At 37.7% G+C, this 17,546-nt stretch overlaps 1 protein-coding gene across 7 annotated transcripts in view; it reads left to right on the top strand.

Annotated features, from left to right (window-relative positions):
• The window catches only part of BARD1 (BRCA1 associated RING domain 1), a 94,498-nt gene that overhangs the window by 39,797 nt on the left and 37,155 nt on the right, over positions 1–17,546 (top strand). For all 7 annotated transcript variants that reach the window (XM_023731267.1, XM_023731268.1, XM_004376286.3 and 4 more), the window contains 2 exons: positions 6,569–6,649; positions 8,617–8,789. In XM_023731267.1, coding sequence (XP_023587035.1) covers positions 6,569–6,649; positions 8,617–8,789 — 254 coding nt within the window. The remainder of the gene's footprint in view (positions 1–6,568; positions 6,650–8,616; positions 8,790–17,546) is intronic.

Raw genomic sequence — 17,546 nt, 5'->3', positions numbered from 1 at the left:
GCAGGGCAGGTCTAGCTGAAGAGGAGTTACTGGGACTGGTTGTTTGTGGCACTTACTACAGCCACCAGGGCGGGCTGGTAATCAGTGCAGGGCAGGTTCCGGTAGGCCGTGCCTGTGCTGCTTGGTGGTGTGATGTTAAGCACATGGTGCAGGTAGGCAGGATGTAGGGGGGAGATTGTTATGTGTGGAGATAAGATGGATATGGGAGAGAGGAGAGAGGAACAGGAGCCAAAAACATAACAGACAAACAGAAAAGAGTGCTAGGGGAGCTTGCCGTTGGAGTGGAGAGATGAGAGACTATGAAATGGAGAAAAACAAGGGGAAGAAGAAAAAAAAAAAGATTGAAATAAAAATCAGAAAGGAAAAAGAACAGCAAAGCTCCCAGGGATCCCACTGGTGTGGCTACGAGGTATGGGGAAGTTGTTCTCAGGTGATGCAGTACAGCCTGGCTTGAAGGCTTAGAGGTATTCAGCGCCAGGTATTCAGGGAACAGAAAGAGAAGGAATGTATAGAGAGATGAGAAACTGAGTAATAAAGAAAGACAAGAAGAGAAAAAGGGAAAAGAAAACAAAACAAACAAAAGAACAAGAAAAGCCCCCCCAAAAACAGGGAAAAAAGAAAAACCACGAAAAAAGAAATGCGCTCAGGGCTCCCTCTGTGTGTCTGCGCAAGCTGAGGGGGTAGGTCCCAAGCCGCGCAGCACCGTCTGGCCAGAATGGGCACCCAACTCAAGAAAAGGAAAAGAAAACAAACAGACAATTCAAAACAAACAAACAAAAGCCCTAGGATCCCACCAGCGTGGCAGCCCAGACCGGGAAGCAGTTCCACACTTCCGCAGCCCCTCAGGAAGAAGCAAAGATGGCGCACGGAGCCAGGTATTTGGGTGATGGGAGGGGGAGGTGGTGAGAGGTAAGGAAGAAATCAAAAGAAGCAGAAAAAAAGCACCACCAGCAGCCAACAAATGGCAGTCAGAGGGCCAGCCAGTGCAGGCGGGTGGAATCCAGTTAGCTGGTGCTTCCCGGAAAAGAGACTGTGGCCGCGGTAAGCAGAGGAGGCCGAGTGGGGGTGAAGAAGGGTGGGGGAGGGGAAAGTGTATATTGCAAATTACCAGTTGTTTTATCTCCTGCTGGAAGCTCCATGAAGCTGCTTTCTCGTACCCCCTATTTGTTAGTTTCCGATTGGAGTCCAAGATGGCGGATCCGCGCTGCATTAGCTGATAGGGGACCTCTGCATGAATCTCTCCTCGCTCTCTGTTCTCTGTCAGTTTTCTTACTCCATTTGGTGCTTGGCTGAGTTCTTTATATCTTCATTTGATGTTTTAGGGTTTCAGGATTGCTGTTTTCTCTGTTCGGCTTAGTTTTTTGGATCTTTGTTGTGGAGGGACGGCGTGATGCTTCTGCCTAGAGCACCATTTTGCTGGAAGTCCTAAACCAATAGACTCTTAAGTACAAAAACAGGCAGGTGGCCCAAAGGCCTTAAAAAAAGCCAAAATAGAATATTAAGACAGAAAAATATGGTGGTATGCGGTTGTCTTGGTGAATTTTCCTCACTGATAATGTTTAAAATTACTTTAATGCAAGTTTTGTCAGGTTGTCAGTTTAGAGTCTTGCCAGTTACCCATTTTGATTCTCTTGAGCTTAATTATCAAACACTATGATGGTCATTAGTTAGCAAATTCTGATACAGTACATTTAAGAAAAGTTAATTGATTTCTGTTGTCTTTTAAATCACTAGTTGACAGAGTTCCCTTCTTTTAAAAATTTTTTTTGAGTTGAATGTATGGCTCCCACCTCTTGCCTGAGAATTTGTAGTTGCTGGAATACATCCTTCCAGAGTTCCTAGCACAAATTCTTAAAATGGTGAAGATTACTCATCATTCGTGCCACATTGATAAGGTTATTGTGAAATAGAAAAATGGCTTGAAGCTGGCACATCATCATGTATTAGCAATGCAGAAATAATAGATAATATTTTGAAGGCAGCTGACAAGGCATAGAGTGCTTAGAACATAACAAAGGTGGTGAGCCTCTCCTCGGTAAAGAGAAAATCCCTTCTGAGGAGTCTCCTTGAGGGTTGACTTTGTAAATCATTAGACTTTAAGGCAACCCTTTTATATTGTGTGTAAGGTCATGTTACTATTATGTATTCTTCATACTAGCTTTATGAGAGCAGCACAGGATTAAAAAACTGACATCTGTGATATTTTTAAGATTTTAACTTCTGGAAAACTCTTGGAGTCAGTATCCATTCTTCCCTACGTCACTCATCCTCTATGAATAACTCTGCTTCTGTAATACCCTTAACTTACTGTAATGTTGGTTAGGTTGTTACAATCATCTGTTCAATGGTTTTATTCAGTAAACCCTGAATAAGAAGCCAGGATAGTGTTGAACCCATTTCAGAGCTCCTTTCCAGATAGATACATTTTTTTTAAAACATTTAGTTGCTAAAAGAGGAAGCTATAGGTACCTGATAAGTTCATTTATGTGGAAAAGCTTAACCATATTTGGTAAGTTATCATTATTTAATTGTAATTTTCTGTGCTGTTTTTATAAAGATGTTTATTATTAATAATATTTTTGAAGAGCTAATCTTTATAATAAGGAAAAAGAGTTTCTGGTGTTATATGTGTGTGCTTGTTTTTGGAAAGTTAAGAATTCATATTACTGGAGTATGCACATATATGGTTTATGCACAAATGTGTAAAGAATTTTTTTCTTTGAAAGGTTTGCAATAAGAAAATGCAATGGGACACACACACACTTTCTTATTTTCAGTCTTTAAAAGTGTGACTTATCCCAAATCCATTTAAAATTTCTTATAGACCTTTGTAAATACTTTTCTTAGATGATTTTTTTTTTTTTTTTTTAGTCTAAGAAGACCTCACTTATTCTTTTAAATTGTGAGGAGCCTCAAAGTGAGTGCTTATTATTCAGCAGATATTCTGTTGAAGAAGAAAGTAATTTAAAGAAATCAGAAGTAGGAGAAGTTAATTTATTTCCTGGAAACTTCATATCGGTTCAAGCTTACCCAGTTACTGTGAACCCTACGTAATTATTATAATTTTATTTATGTGCATGACATTAAATTTACATAAAATAGAAGGATGAAAATATGACAAACTTTTAAGTGTTGGGGAGGAGAAAGCAGATTGGGTATAAAAAGCAAGTACTTTGCTAATCAGCTACACATTTGGGGGAAGTCTAGAAGTGGAATGTTATCAAAGCACACTTTCAATAAGATGAAGAGGAGACAGGAAAGGAGACTATCAGCTGTCTGGCAACCTTAAAAGAGATTCTGCTTTTATTTTCCACATTGTCAGTCTACTCCTATGTGACTGTTCCATTCCACAGTTGTCTTTGTACTACTATATGGGCTTCTTAAGGTTCGTAGGTTTTTGTGATTGAAAACCAGATCCATTGCTGTTGAGTTGATTCTGACTCATAGGGACCCTGCAGAACAGAGTAGAACTGCCCCATAGAATTTCTAAGGCTGTAATCTCTATGGAAGCAGACTGCCACATCTTTTTTCCCTGCAGAGCAGCTAATGGGTTCTAACTGCTGACCTTTCAGTTAGCAGCCAAGCGCTTAACCACTGCGCCACCAGAGCTCCTCTTGTGATTACCATGTGGAATTAAAATGGGCAGATGTTTGAGAAGGATTTTTATGTATTTTTTGTGGTTACTTACATATTGTCTTAGTCATCTAGTGCTGCTGTAACAGAAATACCATAAGTGGATGACTTAAATGAACAGAAGTTTATTCTCTCACAGTCTGGTAGACTAGAAGTCTAAATTAAAGGCGCCAGCTCCAGGGGAAAGCTTTCTTTCTCTTTCGGCTCTGGAGGAAGGTCCTTCTCATCAGTCTCCCCCTGGACTAGGAGCTTCTCCATGTGGGAACTCCAGGTCCAAAGGACGCGCTCTGCTCCCGGCGCTGCTTTCTTGGTGGTCTGAGGTCCCCCTGTCTCTCTGCTGGCTTCTCTCTTTTATATCTCAAGAGAGATTGGCTCAAGACACAATCCACTCTTGTAGATTGAGTCCTGCCTCATTAACATAACTGCCGCCTGTCCCACCTCGTTAAGATCATAGAGGTAGAATTTACAACACATAGGAAGATCACATCAGTCACAAAATGCTGGACAACCACACAATATTGGGAATCATGGCCTAACCAAGTTGACATATATATTAGGGGGACACAATTCAATCCATGACAACATGTTATAGGTTGGAAATGTGTGTGGTTCTGGCGATTCATCTGCAGAATATTCATGAGATTGTTTTTTAAAAATTCACATTTGTATCTTGACAGATGTTCTTGAGTGCATTTTTAACTGACTTGAGTATATAGCAGAAGTTATTAAATACATGTTAACTTGCACTAGAGGTAGAATTTGCACCGCTAGGAACCTTGAGAAAATTTTTTGTTGAAACTGGCAATCAATTTGAAACATACATAATACTTATTTTTAGACCCATTAAATGTTTAAGGTCATTTTGTTAATTTAGGAACATAAACATCCACATTGCATGTGGGTTAATTTTTTTAGGAAAAAGCTTAGTAAGGTTTTGCTGTTTTTTAGAAGTAGCCCAAAACATGGAAATAGAAGAAACAACCAAATAAAAGCAACTGTTACTGTATTTAGGGAACATAGTCACTTCTCCGGAGCCCTGGTGGTGCAGTGGTTAAGAGCTCAGGCTGCTAACTAAAAGATCAGCCATTCCAATCCACCAGTTGCTCCTTGGAAACCCTACGGGGCAAGTTGTTTTTTTTTTTTTTTTTTTTTTTTTGCGTGACTTCTCCATTATCAGACTGATAGAGAAAAAAACTAATTTCAGAAAAGATTATTGGAGCTGGGAGTGGGAGGAGAGAGATTTTCTTCTCCCCAAAGAAGTGTGTCACAAAACTAATTGAACACAACACTGTCATATACAACTTGTATTTATTCAGGCTGTTTCAGAGTAAGCTCTGTCTGTGGTTGTTGCTTCATGGAGTTAGATATCCCTTCCTCTGTTATTCTAAAAGAACTGAATTAGTTTTATTTGGAGTGACTGCCTTCATAGTATTACTGGTGTAATTTCAAGGAATTTCACCCCATCCCACTGCATAAATGTCACACATTTTCCTGAAGTCTGACATTGTTTTAAAAGAAGCTGTATCTTTTATAGAGAATTTTCCAAAGGCTTTAAGAGTTGACTAGTACTTAAACTTAAGATATAATCAAATATGAAAGATAGCTATCAGATCTTTCTAGTGTGGTAATTTCTCACCTCTGTGTAAAGGAAGAAAATGAAGAGAGAATGAGTTCTTGAGGCCAGTTCCCAAACTGAAGTCCTTTGACGGTTCACTTTCACGGGAGGCCCACAAGAGATGGAAGCCTGACTTCCAAAGCGAGTTCCTTCATTTATTCCTTTAAAAGACAGCTTTTCAGTCCAGTCGCTGTTAGGACCTCGGTAAATCATGACAAACAAGACACAGAAAGTTCAAAATTGAAAGGGGTCTTTAATTTTAATGCCATTTAACAATCAGATTGAAAGTGTCTTGATAATATGAAAGTAGAATTAATCCTGTCTGCCTTTAGCTTGTTTTCCTTGCCTTGTACCTCATTTTAAGTCACTTATTCCACATATCTTGTTCACCTCCTTAAAAAAAAAAAAAAAGTTGTGAGTTCTAAAATAAAGTTGCAATATTTGTTACTTCTTCCCATCCCCCTTCTGGTTTCACTAGGTCAGGGAACCACTGTTATAAAATTATTGCATATATCTTCAGAGTGTTGAAATTGGAGAAAAAAATAAGAGGGAATGAAAACCATTTGTCTAGTAGAAAAGATTTGCAAGGGCATACCAGCTCCATTTCCTATAGTTCAGTCAGTTGATAATGGGTGGTGGTTTTAGTCTTGAACCAGGAGGAAAAAAATTAAATGCTGATTCCACAGAGCAATTTGAATAGGTTTCTATTAATCCCCTCTCTGTCATTTTAAACAAAGCAGCTGCTTCTGCCTACAGCATACCTTTGAGCAAATAAAGTGAATATAAACTAAATTAATGTACTAAGACAAATAGAATAACATCAATAAGACAGTAGTTTGTGGCAGTTTTAACGGTTTTACCAAACAGTCTTCTTGGCTTTAATTTTGTTTTAGACAGTGTTCAGAAGCCACTTTCATATATACGCAGAAGGATTTTTTTCACAGATGAAACTATGTCTGTAAAAACTTTATCATGATCAGGTGATCTTTGGCACTTTATTTGGTATCTTGAAATGAATTTTGAATATAGGTTGCTAATGGCAGGGATTTTGTACTCTGTATTCAAGGATGGATCATATGATTTCCATGACTTGGTGCCTGAGTAATTTATATATTAAAAAAAAAAAAAAAAAAAACCTATTGCCATCGAGTCAATTCCAGCTTGTGACAAACTCATGTATTAGCTCGTGCACAATAGGCATAAGAGAAAAGACGTGTTTTACTTTATCTCTGAGAAGACAGGATCTTAAAAACAAACAACTCGATATTTACTTTTTTTGATGCTTTTTAATTTCTTTTTATTTTTTCATTGTTCTATTAGGGTGACATACCTTCTGTTGAATACCTCTTACAAAATGGAAGTGACCCAAATGTTAAAGACCATGCCGGATGGACACCATTGGTAGTTTTCTGTTTGTTTGCTTTTTTTCTCATTATGTTTATGTTTTATAGTTCATAGTTACGTAGTTGTCTATATATTTTACTCTGCCACTTACACACTTTTTAATCTGAAGAATTTATTCACTAAATATGAGAAAATGATTATTTTCCATCTAGCTTTTTACTTGTGACAGGCAAGAAATTGGCTGTATGGACTGACTCCCTATAGAATTAGGAATGCGGTTTCACTATATTGCTGACTTTAGCTAGTGAATGGAGGCAATGGCTACCACCAGCACCAGGCTCTATTCTACAGCGTTGCATGCCATTGGAACCAAGTATTTTGGAACAAAGAAAGGTCATAGGAATTTGGTACAAGAAATGTACGGAAACAATTCTTACTGAGGATCTGTCTTAGCCTCGCTTGTACCCTACCTAATTGCAAATATATAGAGGCAGTAGAAAGCTTACATTAAACACTTTTTTTAAAAAAGTCTTTGCTTATTATTACTAAAAATGCAGTGTAAAGAATACTGTGGAAGAAGAATGGCACAGATACTTGGAAACAAGTGTTATATGGGCTGATTACATTAGGATAATATGAGATTTTGAATGCAGCCACAGAAGTGTTAACAAATGAGGTGGATGCCTTTGTCCAGTAAGCTAGAAATCCAGTACAGAAATTAGGAGGCTCTCATTAGGCCAGGTGCAAAAAAGGTTTAAAGTTATATAATGTTTTCTCCTTGCCAAATTCTTAAGCTGGGAAGATTTAGTCTGGATCGGAGTTACTTTGTTGTTTGGACTCCATAGGCTGGCTAACCTTTTCAAAGAAAGGTTACTCTTTTTTTTTTTTTTTTAAAAGACACTTAGGCAATTTGTAGTAAAGGCTAATGGGTGATTTAAAGGACCTGATCCCTAATTTGGATTCCTTTCTCCTAGAAATAGACCTAAGATGTTCACTGTAGTATTGCCTATTAAGAATTGAAATAGATGTACTTAAAAAGCTCAATATGCCAGAAATTTTTTAGAATACAACATAGTAGCATTATTAGCAGTTCGTGAGACATAAAGGAAAGGTTTGCATGTGAACCATCTTTGAATATTCTATTAAGTTACCAGCTGTGTCATTCTTTCAATAGACTTTTTTGGACACCTACCCTGTGTTATAGCTCTTATCACTGACACCAGCCATAACGTTGTCTGTAGCTTCAGCAAGTGGAGAGACTTGTCTTGAAAATACTATTGCTATTCTTGCATCTTCAGTTCTTTGTGTGATTATGTATGTATGCTGGTGTACAACTTAGTGCATGGCTAAGCACCTGATTTAGTGAATTCCATTCAGCCTTGGACAGTTTCAGATTTTTTGCAAGATCAGTTAGCTATTTTCTAAGTTTTTTTTTTTTAATTTCTTATTGTAACAATTTAGGAGCTTTAGTTGGTTTAAGCCTGCCTTTTCTTCTAAAAGAAGGGACACTAGGAGTTATAGTGGGTATAAAGCTACATTTTCTTCTGAAAAAAAAAAAAACACTTGACTCAAGATTTAAATGAATCAAACAAAACCAAACCCATTGCTGTCGAGTAGATTCTCACTCATAGTAACCTGATAGGACAAAGTAGACCTACCCCATAAGGTTTCTAAGCTGTAATCTTTACAGAAGCAGACTGCCACATCTTTCTCTCATGGAGTGGCTGGTGGGTTCAAACCACTGACCTTTTTGGTTTGCAGTCGAGTGCTTAACCACTGTGCCACTAGGGCTCCCTAAAATGAACAGCCTCTTCTTTTTCCGTGAATCACCATGTATCATCACAAAGATTATTAAGTGTGACTTTTACTTTGTCGACAACTTATCTGAATGAGTATTTAGGTGAGAATAAATCTACTGACTGAGGTTCACATTTTCTTTTTTACAATAGTATTCATTGTTTTATTGTAATATTATTCATTGCCCTTCCTAATCACTCTTCCCACTCCTCTTTTTGTTTAATTAGCATGAGGCCTGCAATCACGGGCACTTGAAGGTAGTGGAATTGTTGCTTCAGCACAAGGCGTTGGTGAACACCACCGGGTATCAGAATGACTCACCACTTCATGATGCAGCCAAGAATGGGCACGTGGACATAGTCAAGCTCTTACTTTCCTATGGAGCCTCCAGGAACGCTGTGTAAGTAGTTCAACTTAAATAATTTTTTTAGTTGACTTGTTTTCCTGAATTAAGGTATGTAATACAGTCAAGACTTTAATACCCGAGTTGATGGCTTTCTTTCTTCTTTCACAACTAAAATTAGAGGCGACCATTATGTTCCGGATTTAAAATTAGCGTTCGTGCCCTTTTCCTTTATGATACTTATATACTTGGGAAGGTTTAACTCGGGAAGATTTACTCTTTTAATTCAGAAACATTTGTCAATTAATTTTAGAAGCTTTGATTTTTCTGGACAGATTTATTTGGTTTTTATATTCAGTAGGTTCATATTTATAAATAAGAATTAGAAGAATAGAAATAATTATTTAGTATGCTTCTCAGTACTTTAAAATTGTTTACATGTTCCATTTCTTTTATGCTTTCTCTGCCTATTTAGTATAACAACAGTTTAAATGTGTAAGAATTCAGATGTTGGGCAAGTGCAGTTGGATTATTTCTTAGATTTTTCACATCATTCAGATGAGGCTCTGGGTAGATTGTTTTGCAGTGTCAGGGCATAAAGAAGCATTAGTGAATGCTGGCGGCTGCATTTTAAAATTGCAGTTGTCAAGAGTGTCACAAATAAATGCCATATGTGGATTTTATATCTTTAATCTGTAACTTGGTTCATGTCTCCCTATATATTAATTTACTCTTTCCAGCTGATAGGGTAGTTGAAATGAAAATGCAAGAATTGCTTCCCTGTGCCCCCATTGCTTCTGTAGGTTTGGAAAGAGCATACAGAGGTCAGGCTTGCCCTGGTACAGAGGCAAATAAGAATTATAAAATGCATAGCTTCTAGGTTGTAATGTTTTATAGATAACCATATTATATAATTGAAAAACAAATTAATAATGCAAGAAAGTACCGTACTTTGGTGCTGTTAGTTTCAGTAAATATGTCTGATCTCCTTTATTTTCCACTTTCTGTTAGAAGATAGTTGAAGCAAGTTCAGTAGCTATGTGTTCTTCTGTTTTTTATTTTTCTTTGTTTTATATATATTGGACCCAATAGCTATGACACTCCTGTGGGTGTTGCAAGCCATTTGATAAAGCAGTGGTTGCTTGGGCCAGGTGAAACTGGATAGTTTCTGTCCTGAGGTTCTTAAATCAGCCGTGACTACTTTAATGAATGGAGCACTGGTGAGAGCGTTAGGGAATGCAGCTTTTATTTGTGACTCCATTATTGACTTTATAGCCTCCGGCAGGTTAATTTCTGTGCCTTGGTGTCCTCACCTATAAAACATAGGTGATGCCTGCTGCTTTCTATTTCTTCAGAGCATAGTGAGGATTAATGAGCCAAAGCACTGGGCCTGTCTTGTGGTTTGTATGCCATGATTCTTCACTGCACTGTGAAAGCTTATTAATATACAAGGTGTGGCCTTAAGACAGTGAGCAAGCCTGCCTTCATAGGTGCCTTCTCAGATAGATCCGTGTTGTTTTAAGTTAGGATTACTGAGTCAATTGGCAAATTTAGGTTTGTCTATAGCCCAGATTTATCCAGTAGACCTTTCTGTGCTGATGAGAATGTTCTTTATCTGTGCTGTGCATTGAAGTAGCCGCTGGCCATCTTGAACACTTGAAATGTGGCTACTGCTACTGAGGAGCTAAATTTTAAACTTTATTTTATTTTAATTAATTTAACTATCTGCATGTGACAGGTGGCTACTGTATGGGACAGCTGGTTGATACAGTTAAGATAGTGGGGAAGGAGGGTTTATTTGGCAAAAGGAATGGGGATGATGTTGGATAAAGCATATTAAGACAGATGTAGAGCAAATGCAAGTGTAGATTTAATGTCGAGTACAGCAGTATGGTAGCTGTTTCTAAACATTGTTTTCCTCCTATTCCAGATAGTTGGTCATCATATTATTTTTCTGTGTTTTTTGCTTTTTGTTTTATTTTCTTATAGTTGTTGTTCAGTTGACTTCACTAGTTTCCTGCTGATATCCTTCTTTTTAGATTAATTTATTCCCCAGAGAGATTTAAAAAAACACACACACACAAGTATGGCTGTGTCATTTATTTGCATAAAACCCTTCAATGGCTTTCTGTTAATGTTTTTAAGATATAAGTTAATCTCCAAACATGGTTTATAAGGCCCTGGATGACCTGGTACTACTTACCTCTCGTCTTGCCACAGTTCCTCCTGTGCTCTTTTACTTCAAGCATTTTTTGCACTAGCCGTTTTGAATTTTTATTTCCTTAATATGTCCCAGACTATTTTGTTTCCTAGCCTTTATACACTTTCCGTCTCTCAGGAATATTCGTTTGTCGTGGCTAATTTCACGTTCTTTGGGCCTCAGTCTTAGAAATTACTTCTTTTGACTTAACTTTCCTGATTCCACAAGCTTGTGTATATGGTGCTTCCCCTAATCATTAGAACTTAGGTGGTAGTGTATTTACTTACTGTCGTCCCATTAGGTTGTAAGCTCTATGGACCAAGGGCCATGTCTGCTCTCCCAAGCTTGAGTTAGTGTTTAAATGAAGTGTTTTCCTTTCTTTTGATAAAAGATCAGATGAGATGAAAATAGGAATTTCCTCCCTCTTCCCCCACCTTCATTGTAAGTCTGAAGAGAACACCGAAAACCATGTTCCCACAAACTGCACCTCTACTAGGGTGATTGAACTGGTTTCTGGTAGCTGTTCAGTAAATGATATGTGCTCCCTGGGTAGAAGTCTTACTCTCTCTCCCAAATGGGTATCCATAGTTCATTACCTTTTGTGGGATCATGGTTATCCAAAGTAAATTCTGTAGCCTTAACACTTTAAGGTCTCTTTTTCCCTCTGTTAGTGTTGTTTTTCTAGATTTAAGTACTGACAGATGAGATCAGATGAAATTCATTCCTGTGCCTTCCTCCAGTTCTTAAGTGGGGGAGGAGGGCTGGGGTGAGAAGACTATATAGTTCTTACTACCTGCCCTCCTTTTGTTGTCTGAAACTCTTGCTCGTTTTAAGCCATAAATATCTCAGACTCTGGAATCTGAGTTGATAAGCGTGTTTCCTTTTTCTTTCTCTGTATTACCGTATTATCTCTTTCACTCTTGAAAGAATTCTTTCCTCAGTGACCAGGACTAGACTCTTCCTATCCCTAGAAGGATGAGAGCCAGAAAGAACAAAAGTCATTTTTTCTGTCTTTCCATCTTTGGAGCCTGGTACTTTGATTAATTGAAATTGTAGTTAAGATGGATCCTTTTGCTTATTTTAAGTTTCTAAGTGATATCCTTTAGTTCTGAGACAGACGTTTTGGCAACCTTCATTATTATTTAGAGATTGAAGCCTTCTTTTTATCTAGGTGCCTTCCTTTCCTGGGTCTTCGATGAAGTCCTGTTAGGTTTTCTTCTCGATGCTCCTTCCAGTTCATCACCCCCCTAGTTGTTCTCCCTGGTTGCTTACATTCAAGTAGGAGTGAGCAGGCAGATCGCTGATTACAGAAGAGCGTAATATGTGCCTTCATAAAATGTTGCCCAGGTTTCTGTGAAAATCGATGGTAAGGCTCTGAATAAGACTGGAGAAAGTTGTGAAAAGCTTTCTGGAGGAAGCAGCATTCCTAATGAGTTTAGAAGACCAAAAAGAATAGGGGATGGGGTTTTCAGAAAGAGGAGACGAGGGTACTAAGATACACTAAGACCAGGCTGCATGTTCATTCAGTTCTGGGAACTTCTGTTAGTGATCTAAGACTGGGATGAAAGTGGAGAGGGTGATGAGAGAAGAGGCCAGAGGAGGTAGGCAGGAACCATGAAAGGCCCTGTTTGCTAAAGAGGTCAAATTTTAAATTAAAAGCTTTCTTCTTCACACTGGCTCAGGGAACTCAGTTATGAGGTATGTCTAATAATCCAGGGGAAGAGTGACGAGAATCTGAATTAAAGTAGTGATAATGGCAGTGAATTTGTACTTTAGATGAAGGTTTACAGAACAAACTAGTTTGTCATTAAACAGTACACATATTGTCTTATGACATTAACAATCCCACGACATGTCAACACTCTCCCTTCTTGACCTTGGGTTCCCTCTTAACAGCTTTCCTGTCCCCTCCTGCCTTCTAGTCCTTGTCCCTAGGCTGTTATGCCCCTTCAGTCTCATTTTGTTTTATGGGCCTGTTTAATCTTTGGCTGAAGGGTGAACCTCGGGAGTGAGTTCATTACTGAGCTAAAAGGATGTCTGGGGAGCATACTTGCGGGATTTCTCCAGTCTGTGTCAGGCCAGTAAGTCTGGTCTTTTTCTGTGAGTTAGAATTTTGTTGTGATCGCTGTGAGGGCGAACTTAGCTATTTTTGTCAGTTTATTCCTTTAGGCAAAGTTTGATTTTTTTTTTTTTTTTTTTTTTTGATGGATGTGTCAAGTTTCACAATTATCCTATTAGGATTTTGATTGAAATTGCATAAATGTATAAATTACAGTGGATTAATAAAGTTGATATCTTACCCATTAACATGGTTTCTCCATTTCTTTAAACCTTTTGTTACATATATGTTAGTAAAGTTTCAGGAGTCCCTGGGTGGCACAGAATGGTTAAGCACTAGACTACTAACTGAAAGATTGGCAGTTCACACCCAACCAGAGATGCCTTGAAAGTAAGGCCTGGTGATCTGCTTCCAAAAGATCACAGCCTTGAAATCTCCATGGAGTATAATTCTACTCTGCACACTTCGGGTAGCCATGAGTCAGAATTGAGTCAATGGCAACTTAACAATAATAATAAAGTTTTGTGTTTTGTGTGTGTGTGTGTGTGTGTGTGTGTGTGTGTGTGTATACATACACATAACTTCGTTTATTGAGGTTATTCTAAGTATTTGATTCTTTTGTTGCCCTAGTGAACTGGATGTTCTGTTTAAGAAATATAACTGGTTGTTCCTGATAAAATAGGAAGCTGTTGATTTTAGTACATTTCTCTTATGTGCAACCAACACCTAATTTTAAGGATATAATTGTCATTGATTAGCTTTTATTTCTGTTTCATCTGTTACTGCATTTGCCAAAGCTTCCAGAACAATACTGTAAAATAATGTGATATTTGGCATGCTGTTTGGTTCTCGATTTTTTTTTAAATATTAACTGTCTGTTTGAGATTGGAGTTCTTCATGTCCTTTGGAAGTTTCCGTCCGGTCTTCATTTACTGTTTTTTAACAAGATTGAATTTTATTTTATTAAACGATTTTCAGCTAATATAACTATAAGCTATGTGTGAAACTGCGATTTTAGGAGGATACCCATGAAGACCATCTTATTGATACTTAGCATAGGGCATAACAGTAAATCAGGGTCTGTGAGGAAATACTGTCCTTCCTATATTTCAGCATTCATATGTATATCAGAGTATCTCAAACCCGTAAAACTTCGAGTCTTCCTTGATAGATTTTTTACTAAAAAATTGTGGTAATCTTTGTATACTAAATGTTAGAAATATTGCCTTTGTTTGCACATACTGCAGGACCCTGTAAGCCTGAAGTAGGCCTGTAGACCAGCATTATAACTGTTGATTTTCATTGCCCTATAGACATAAGAAGAAGCCTTGGTGGCGCAGTGGTTAAGTGCTTGGCTGCTGTTGGAAAGGTTGAGTTCGAATCCACCAGATGCGGCAGTCTGCTTCTGTAAAGTTTACAGTCTTGGAAACTATGGGGGCAGTTCTACTTTGTCCTATAGGATTGCTATGAATCAGAATTGTCTCGATGATAATGGATTTTGGTTTATAGACCTAGAAAGTGCTAGTTAATGGAGTCCCTATTGAAAGCATGTTTGATAAAGCCCTTATGTCCTCACATCAAGTGCAGATTCTTCTCACTCATCATTTGGTATATTTTGATTGACTGTATGCCTTTTCTACTACTGTAAAAATTTTAGTTCCAGTTATTTCAGTTAGGGGTAAAACAAAATGTGGAGAGAAGTAAAGATTTTTGTAATGCAGTCCTGAGAGAGAGAGAAGAAAAACTAAGACAAAGAAGGTCCTGTCTTAGAGTTATTCTTTAATGTCTTTAGCAGAGAGGGAAGCTTGTGTAAGTGGCTAAGTGATGTGGGTTAGATGGTTCTGTGTCTGATGTATTCTGGTGTTAAGTTCTCATGAATGATGCTAAGACCACATGACCTTAAATAATTGGAGATAACACTCAAGAGCTATCTTCATAGTAGTAGTTTGTAGAAATTAACCACTAAGTTAAAATATCATTGATACTCTTTATTTGCTATCTTCATTTAATTTTAAAAATATAGGGGCTTTCATAGGCTTACCAGTGAGGTTTCCCAGTCCTGTTTTTCCCCACAGAGGCTGTGTCCTTCAACTGTGAATTTTCCAACTGTGAGGTTTTTGGGCCCTAAGTCTTTATGATTGTGTAGAGAATATGTATATAGTATAACGTCATATCTACTTCAGACTTTGTCTTTTGATTTAATTTTAATATCCTAATGCCTTTTTAAAATATTTATTTATTTATTTATTTATTGTACTTCAGGTGAAGGCTTACAGAACAAATAGTTTCTCATGAAACAGTAGTACACATATTGTTTTATGACATTGGTTAATAACCCCACAACATGTCAACCCTCTCCCTTCTTGACCTTTGTTTTTTGGTGAAAATATACATAGCCAAAGATACGCATTTCAGAAATTTCTACATGCACAGTTCAGTGACATTGACTACGCTCTTCTAATTGTGCTGCTATTCTTACTTAAAATGAAGGCTTACAGAACAAAATAGTTTCTCATTTAACAGTTAGTACACATGTTGCCCTATAACAATGGTTAACAACCTCACAACACATCAACACTATCCTTACTCAACCTTGTGTTCCCTATCACCAGCTTCCTTGTCCCCTTCTGCCTTCTGGCCCTTGTCCCTGGGCTGCTGTACCTCATTAGTCCCATTTGGTTTTATGGGGCTGTCCACTCCCTAGCTGATCGGTGAACCTCGGAGATGACTTCACCACTGAGCTAAAAGGGTGTCTGGGGGCTATACTCTTGGGGTTTCTCCAGTCTCCTTTAGGCCAGTGAATCTGGTTATTTTTCTTTTTTGTGAGTTAGAATTTTGTTCTACATCCTTCTGCAGCTCTGTCCAGAACCCTCTGTAGTGATCCTGGTCAGAGCAGTCAGTGGTGTTAGCCAGGCACCATCTAGCTCTACTGGACTCAGTCTGGTGGAGGCCTTGGTAGCTGGGGTCCATTAGTCCTTCGGACGAATATTTTCATTGTATCCTGTTCTCTTCATTCTCCCTTGCTCCCGAAGGGTTGAGACCAGTGGAGTATCTTTTTTTTTTTTAAAGTCACAGTTTACTAGGAGTACTTTATAATGTGCTTTGAGCCTTTGCTATGCAAACTTTGGCATTTGTACAGGCATCTTGCATTTGAACACAACATTAATTCGTTTAACTCTGAGTTAATTTATTGTTTGTATGAGAAATTTATCTCTGGTAAATAAAATAAGAATTTTCTGTACAACCCGATGTGAACCTAGGACAAAAGCTCTTGTGGTCATATCAGAATCATGTGTGGAGAAGTCATATGCGTTTTTTTTTGGCAGATATGTAGGATTTAGGATTTGGCATTTCGCCATTAACAGTTTTGCTTGGAAGGATGTAGAACTCTAAGTAGAAAATATATGGGCCATTGGACCTATTAATTGTCACACAGGCATAGTTAATTAAAAAAAAATTAATCTCCTACAACAAAGATAATTTATGTTTTATAGCTTTAAAAGTGTTCTTCCTTGATTTTCTGTGTGTTCTTTTTTGCTTCACAGCAAGCCAAGTATCTTGAAAAATTGTATCTATGTGTCTGTAATTTCGTAGTTGTTCATAAAGGTCCATTTTGGTATCCTGTTCTGTGTGATAGGTTTAACATTAGTAAAAATGCCTTTTTGCATATGTGTATGGTACTGAATGATCTGTATCTGCAAGTGCAACTTTAAATTGTTCACCTTTCCTTTCCGCCTTTTATTAATGGTGTATCTTATTTGGGGCACGGTTGTAGGCAGGTGTCTATGATATTTTTGAGGGGAAAAGAACATTAAAAGGTTATGCTGTATTCTGAACTCTGCCTTTGGGGTGAAGCTGAAATGTTAACACTGTACATTAACCATCTGATAAGTACCTTTTCATCAGTCTTAGCAATCAAAAAGAATCCTGGTGGGGAAAAGGATTTTTAGAGTCATCTAGTTTATACTCCGGAGCCCTGGTGGCACAAGTGGTTAAATGTTTGTCTGCAAACGAAAAGGTCAGCAGTTCGAATCCACTAGCTGCTCCTTGGAAACCCTATGGGGCAGTTCTACTCTGTTCAGTAGGGTCGCTATGAGTCGGAATCAATTCAAAGGCGATGGGTTAGTTTATACTCCATATTTAGATTGGACCATACAGGAAAATAAAAATCTCCTCTCATTTTAAAGTTGTTAAGAAGACATGCTTTTATATTTTCCCTTAGTTAACATCCAAGTTATCATTACAAAGCCTTATGAAATCTATCATAAAATTAGGGGAAATGAAGGTAAGAGGTTAATGCTCTATACTCCAGATGTAACTTCTTATGTTCCTTTATCTTTATTCTGCATTTGTCTTCCAGAAATGCAAATCTAATAATATTAGAGTTGCAGTTTTTTGAGCTATTAACTATATGCCAGGTGCTGTTCTAAATGCTTTTTTTTATTATTATTATTATTTTGTTTTATTGTACTTCAGGTGAAGGCTTACAGAACAAATAGTTTCTCATGAAACAGTAGTACACATATTGTTTTATGTCATTGGTTAACAACCCCAC

The sequence above is a fragment of the Trichechus manatus genome, unplaced genomic scaffold (assembly GCF_000243295.1).
Source record: "Trichechus manatus latirostris isolate Lorelei unplaced genomic scaffold, TriManLat1.0 scaffold00041, whole genome shotgun sequence".
NCBI lineage: Eukaryota > Metazoa > Chordata > Mammalia > Sirenia > Trichechidae > Trichechus > Trichechus manatus.
Note: the sequence above shows the minus strand (reverse complement) of the source record. Positions and strands in the feature narration are given on the sequence as shown.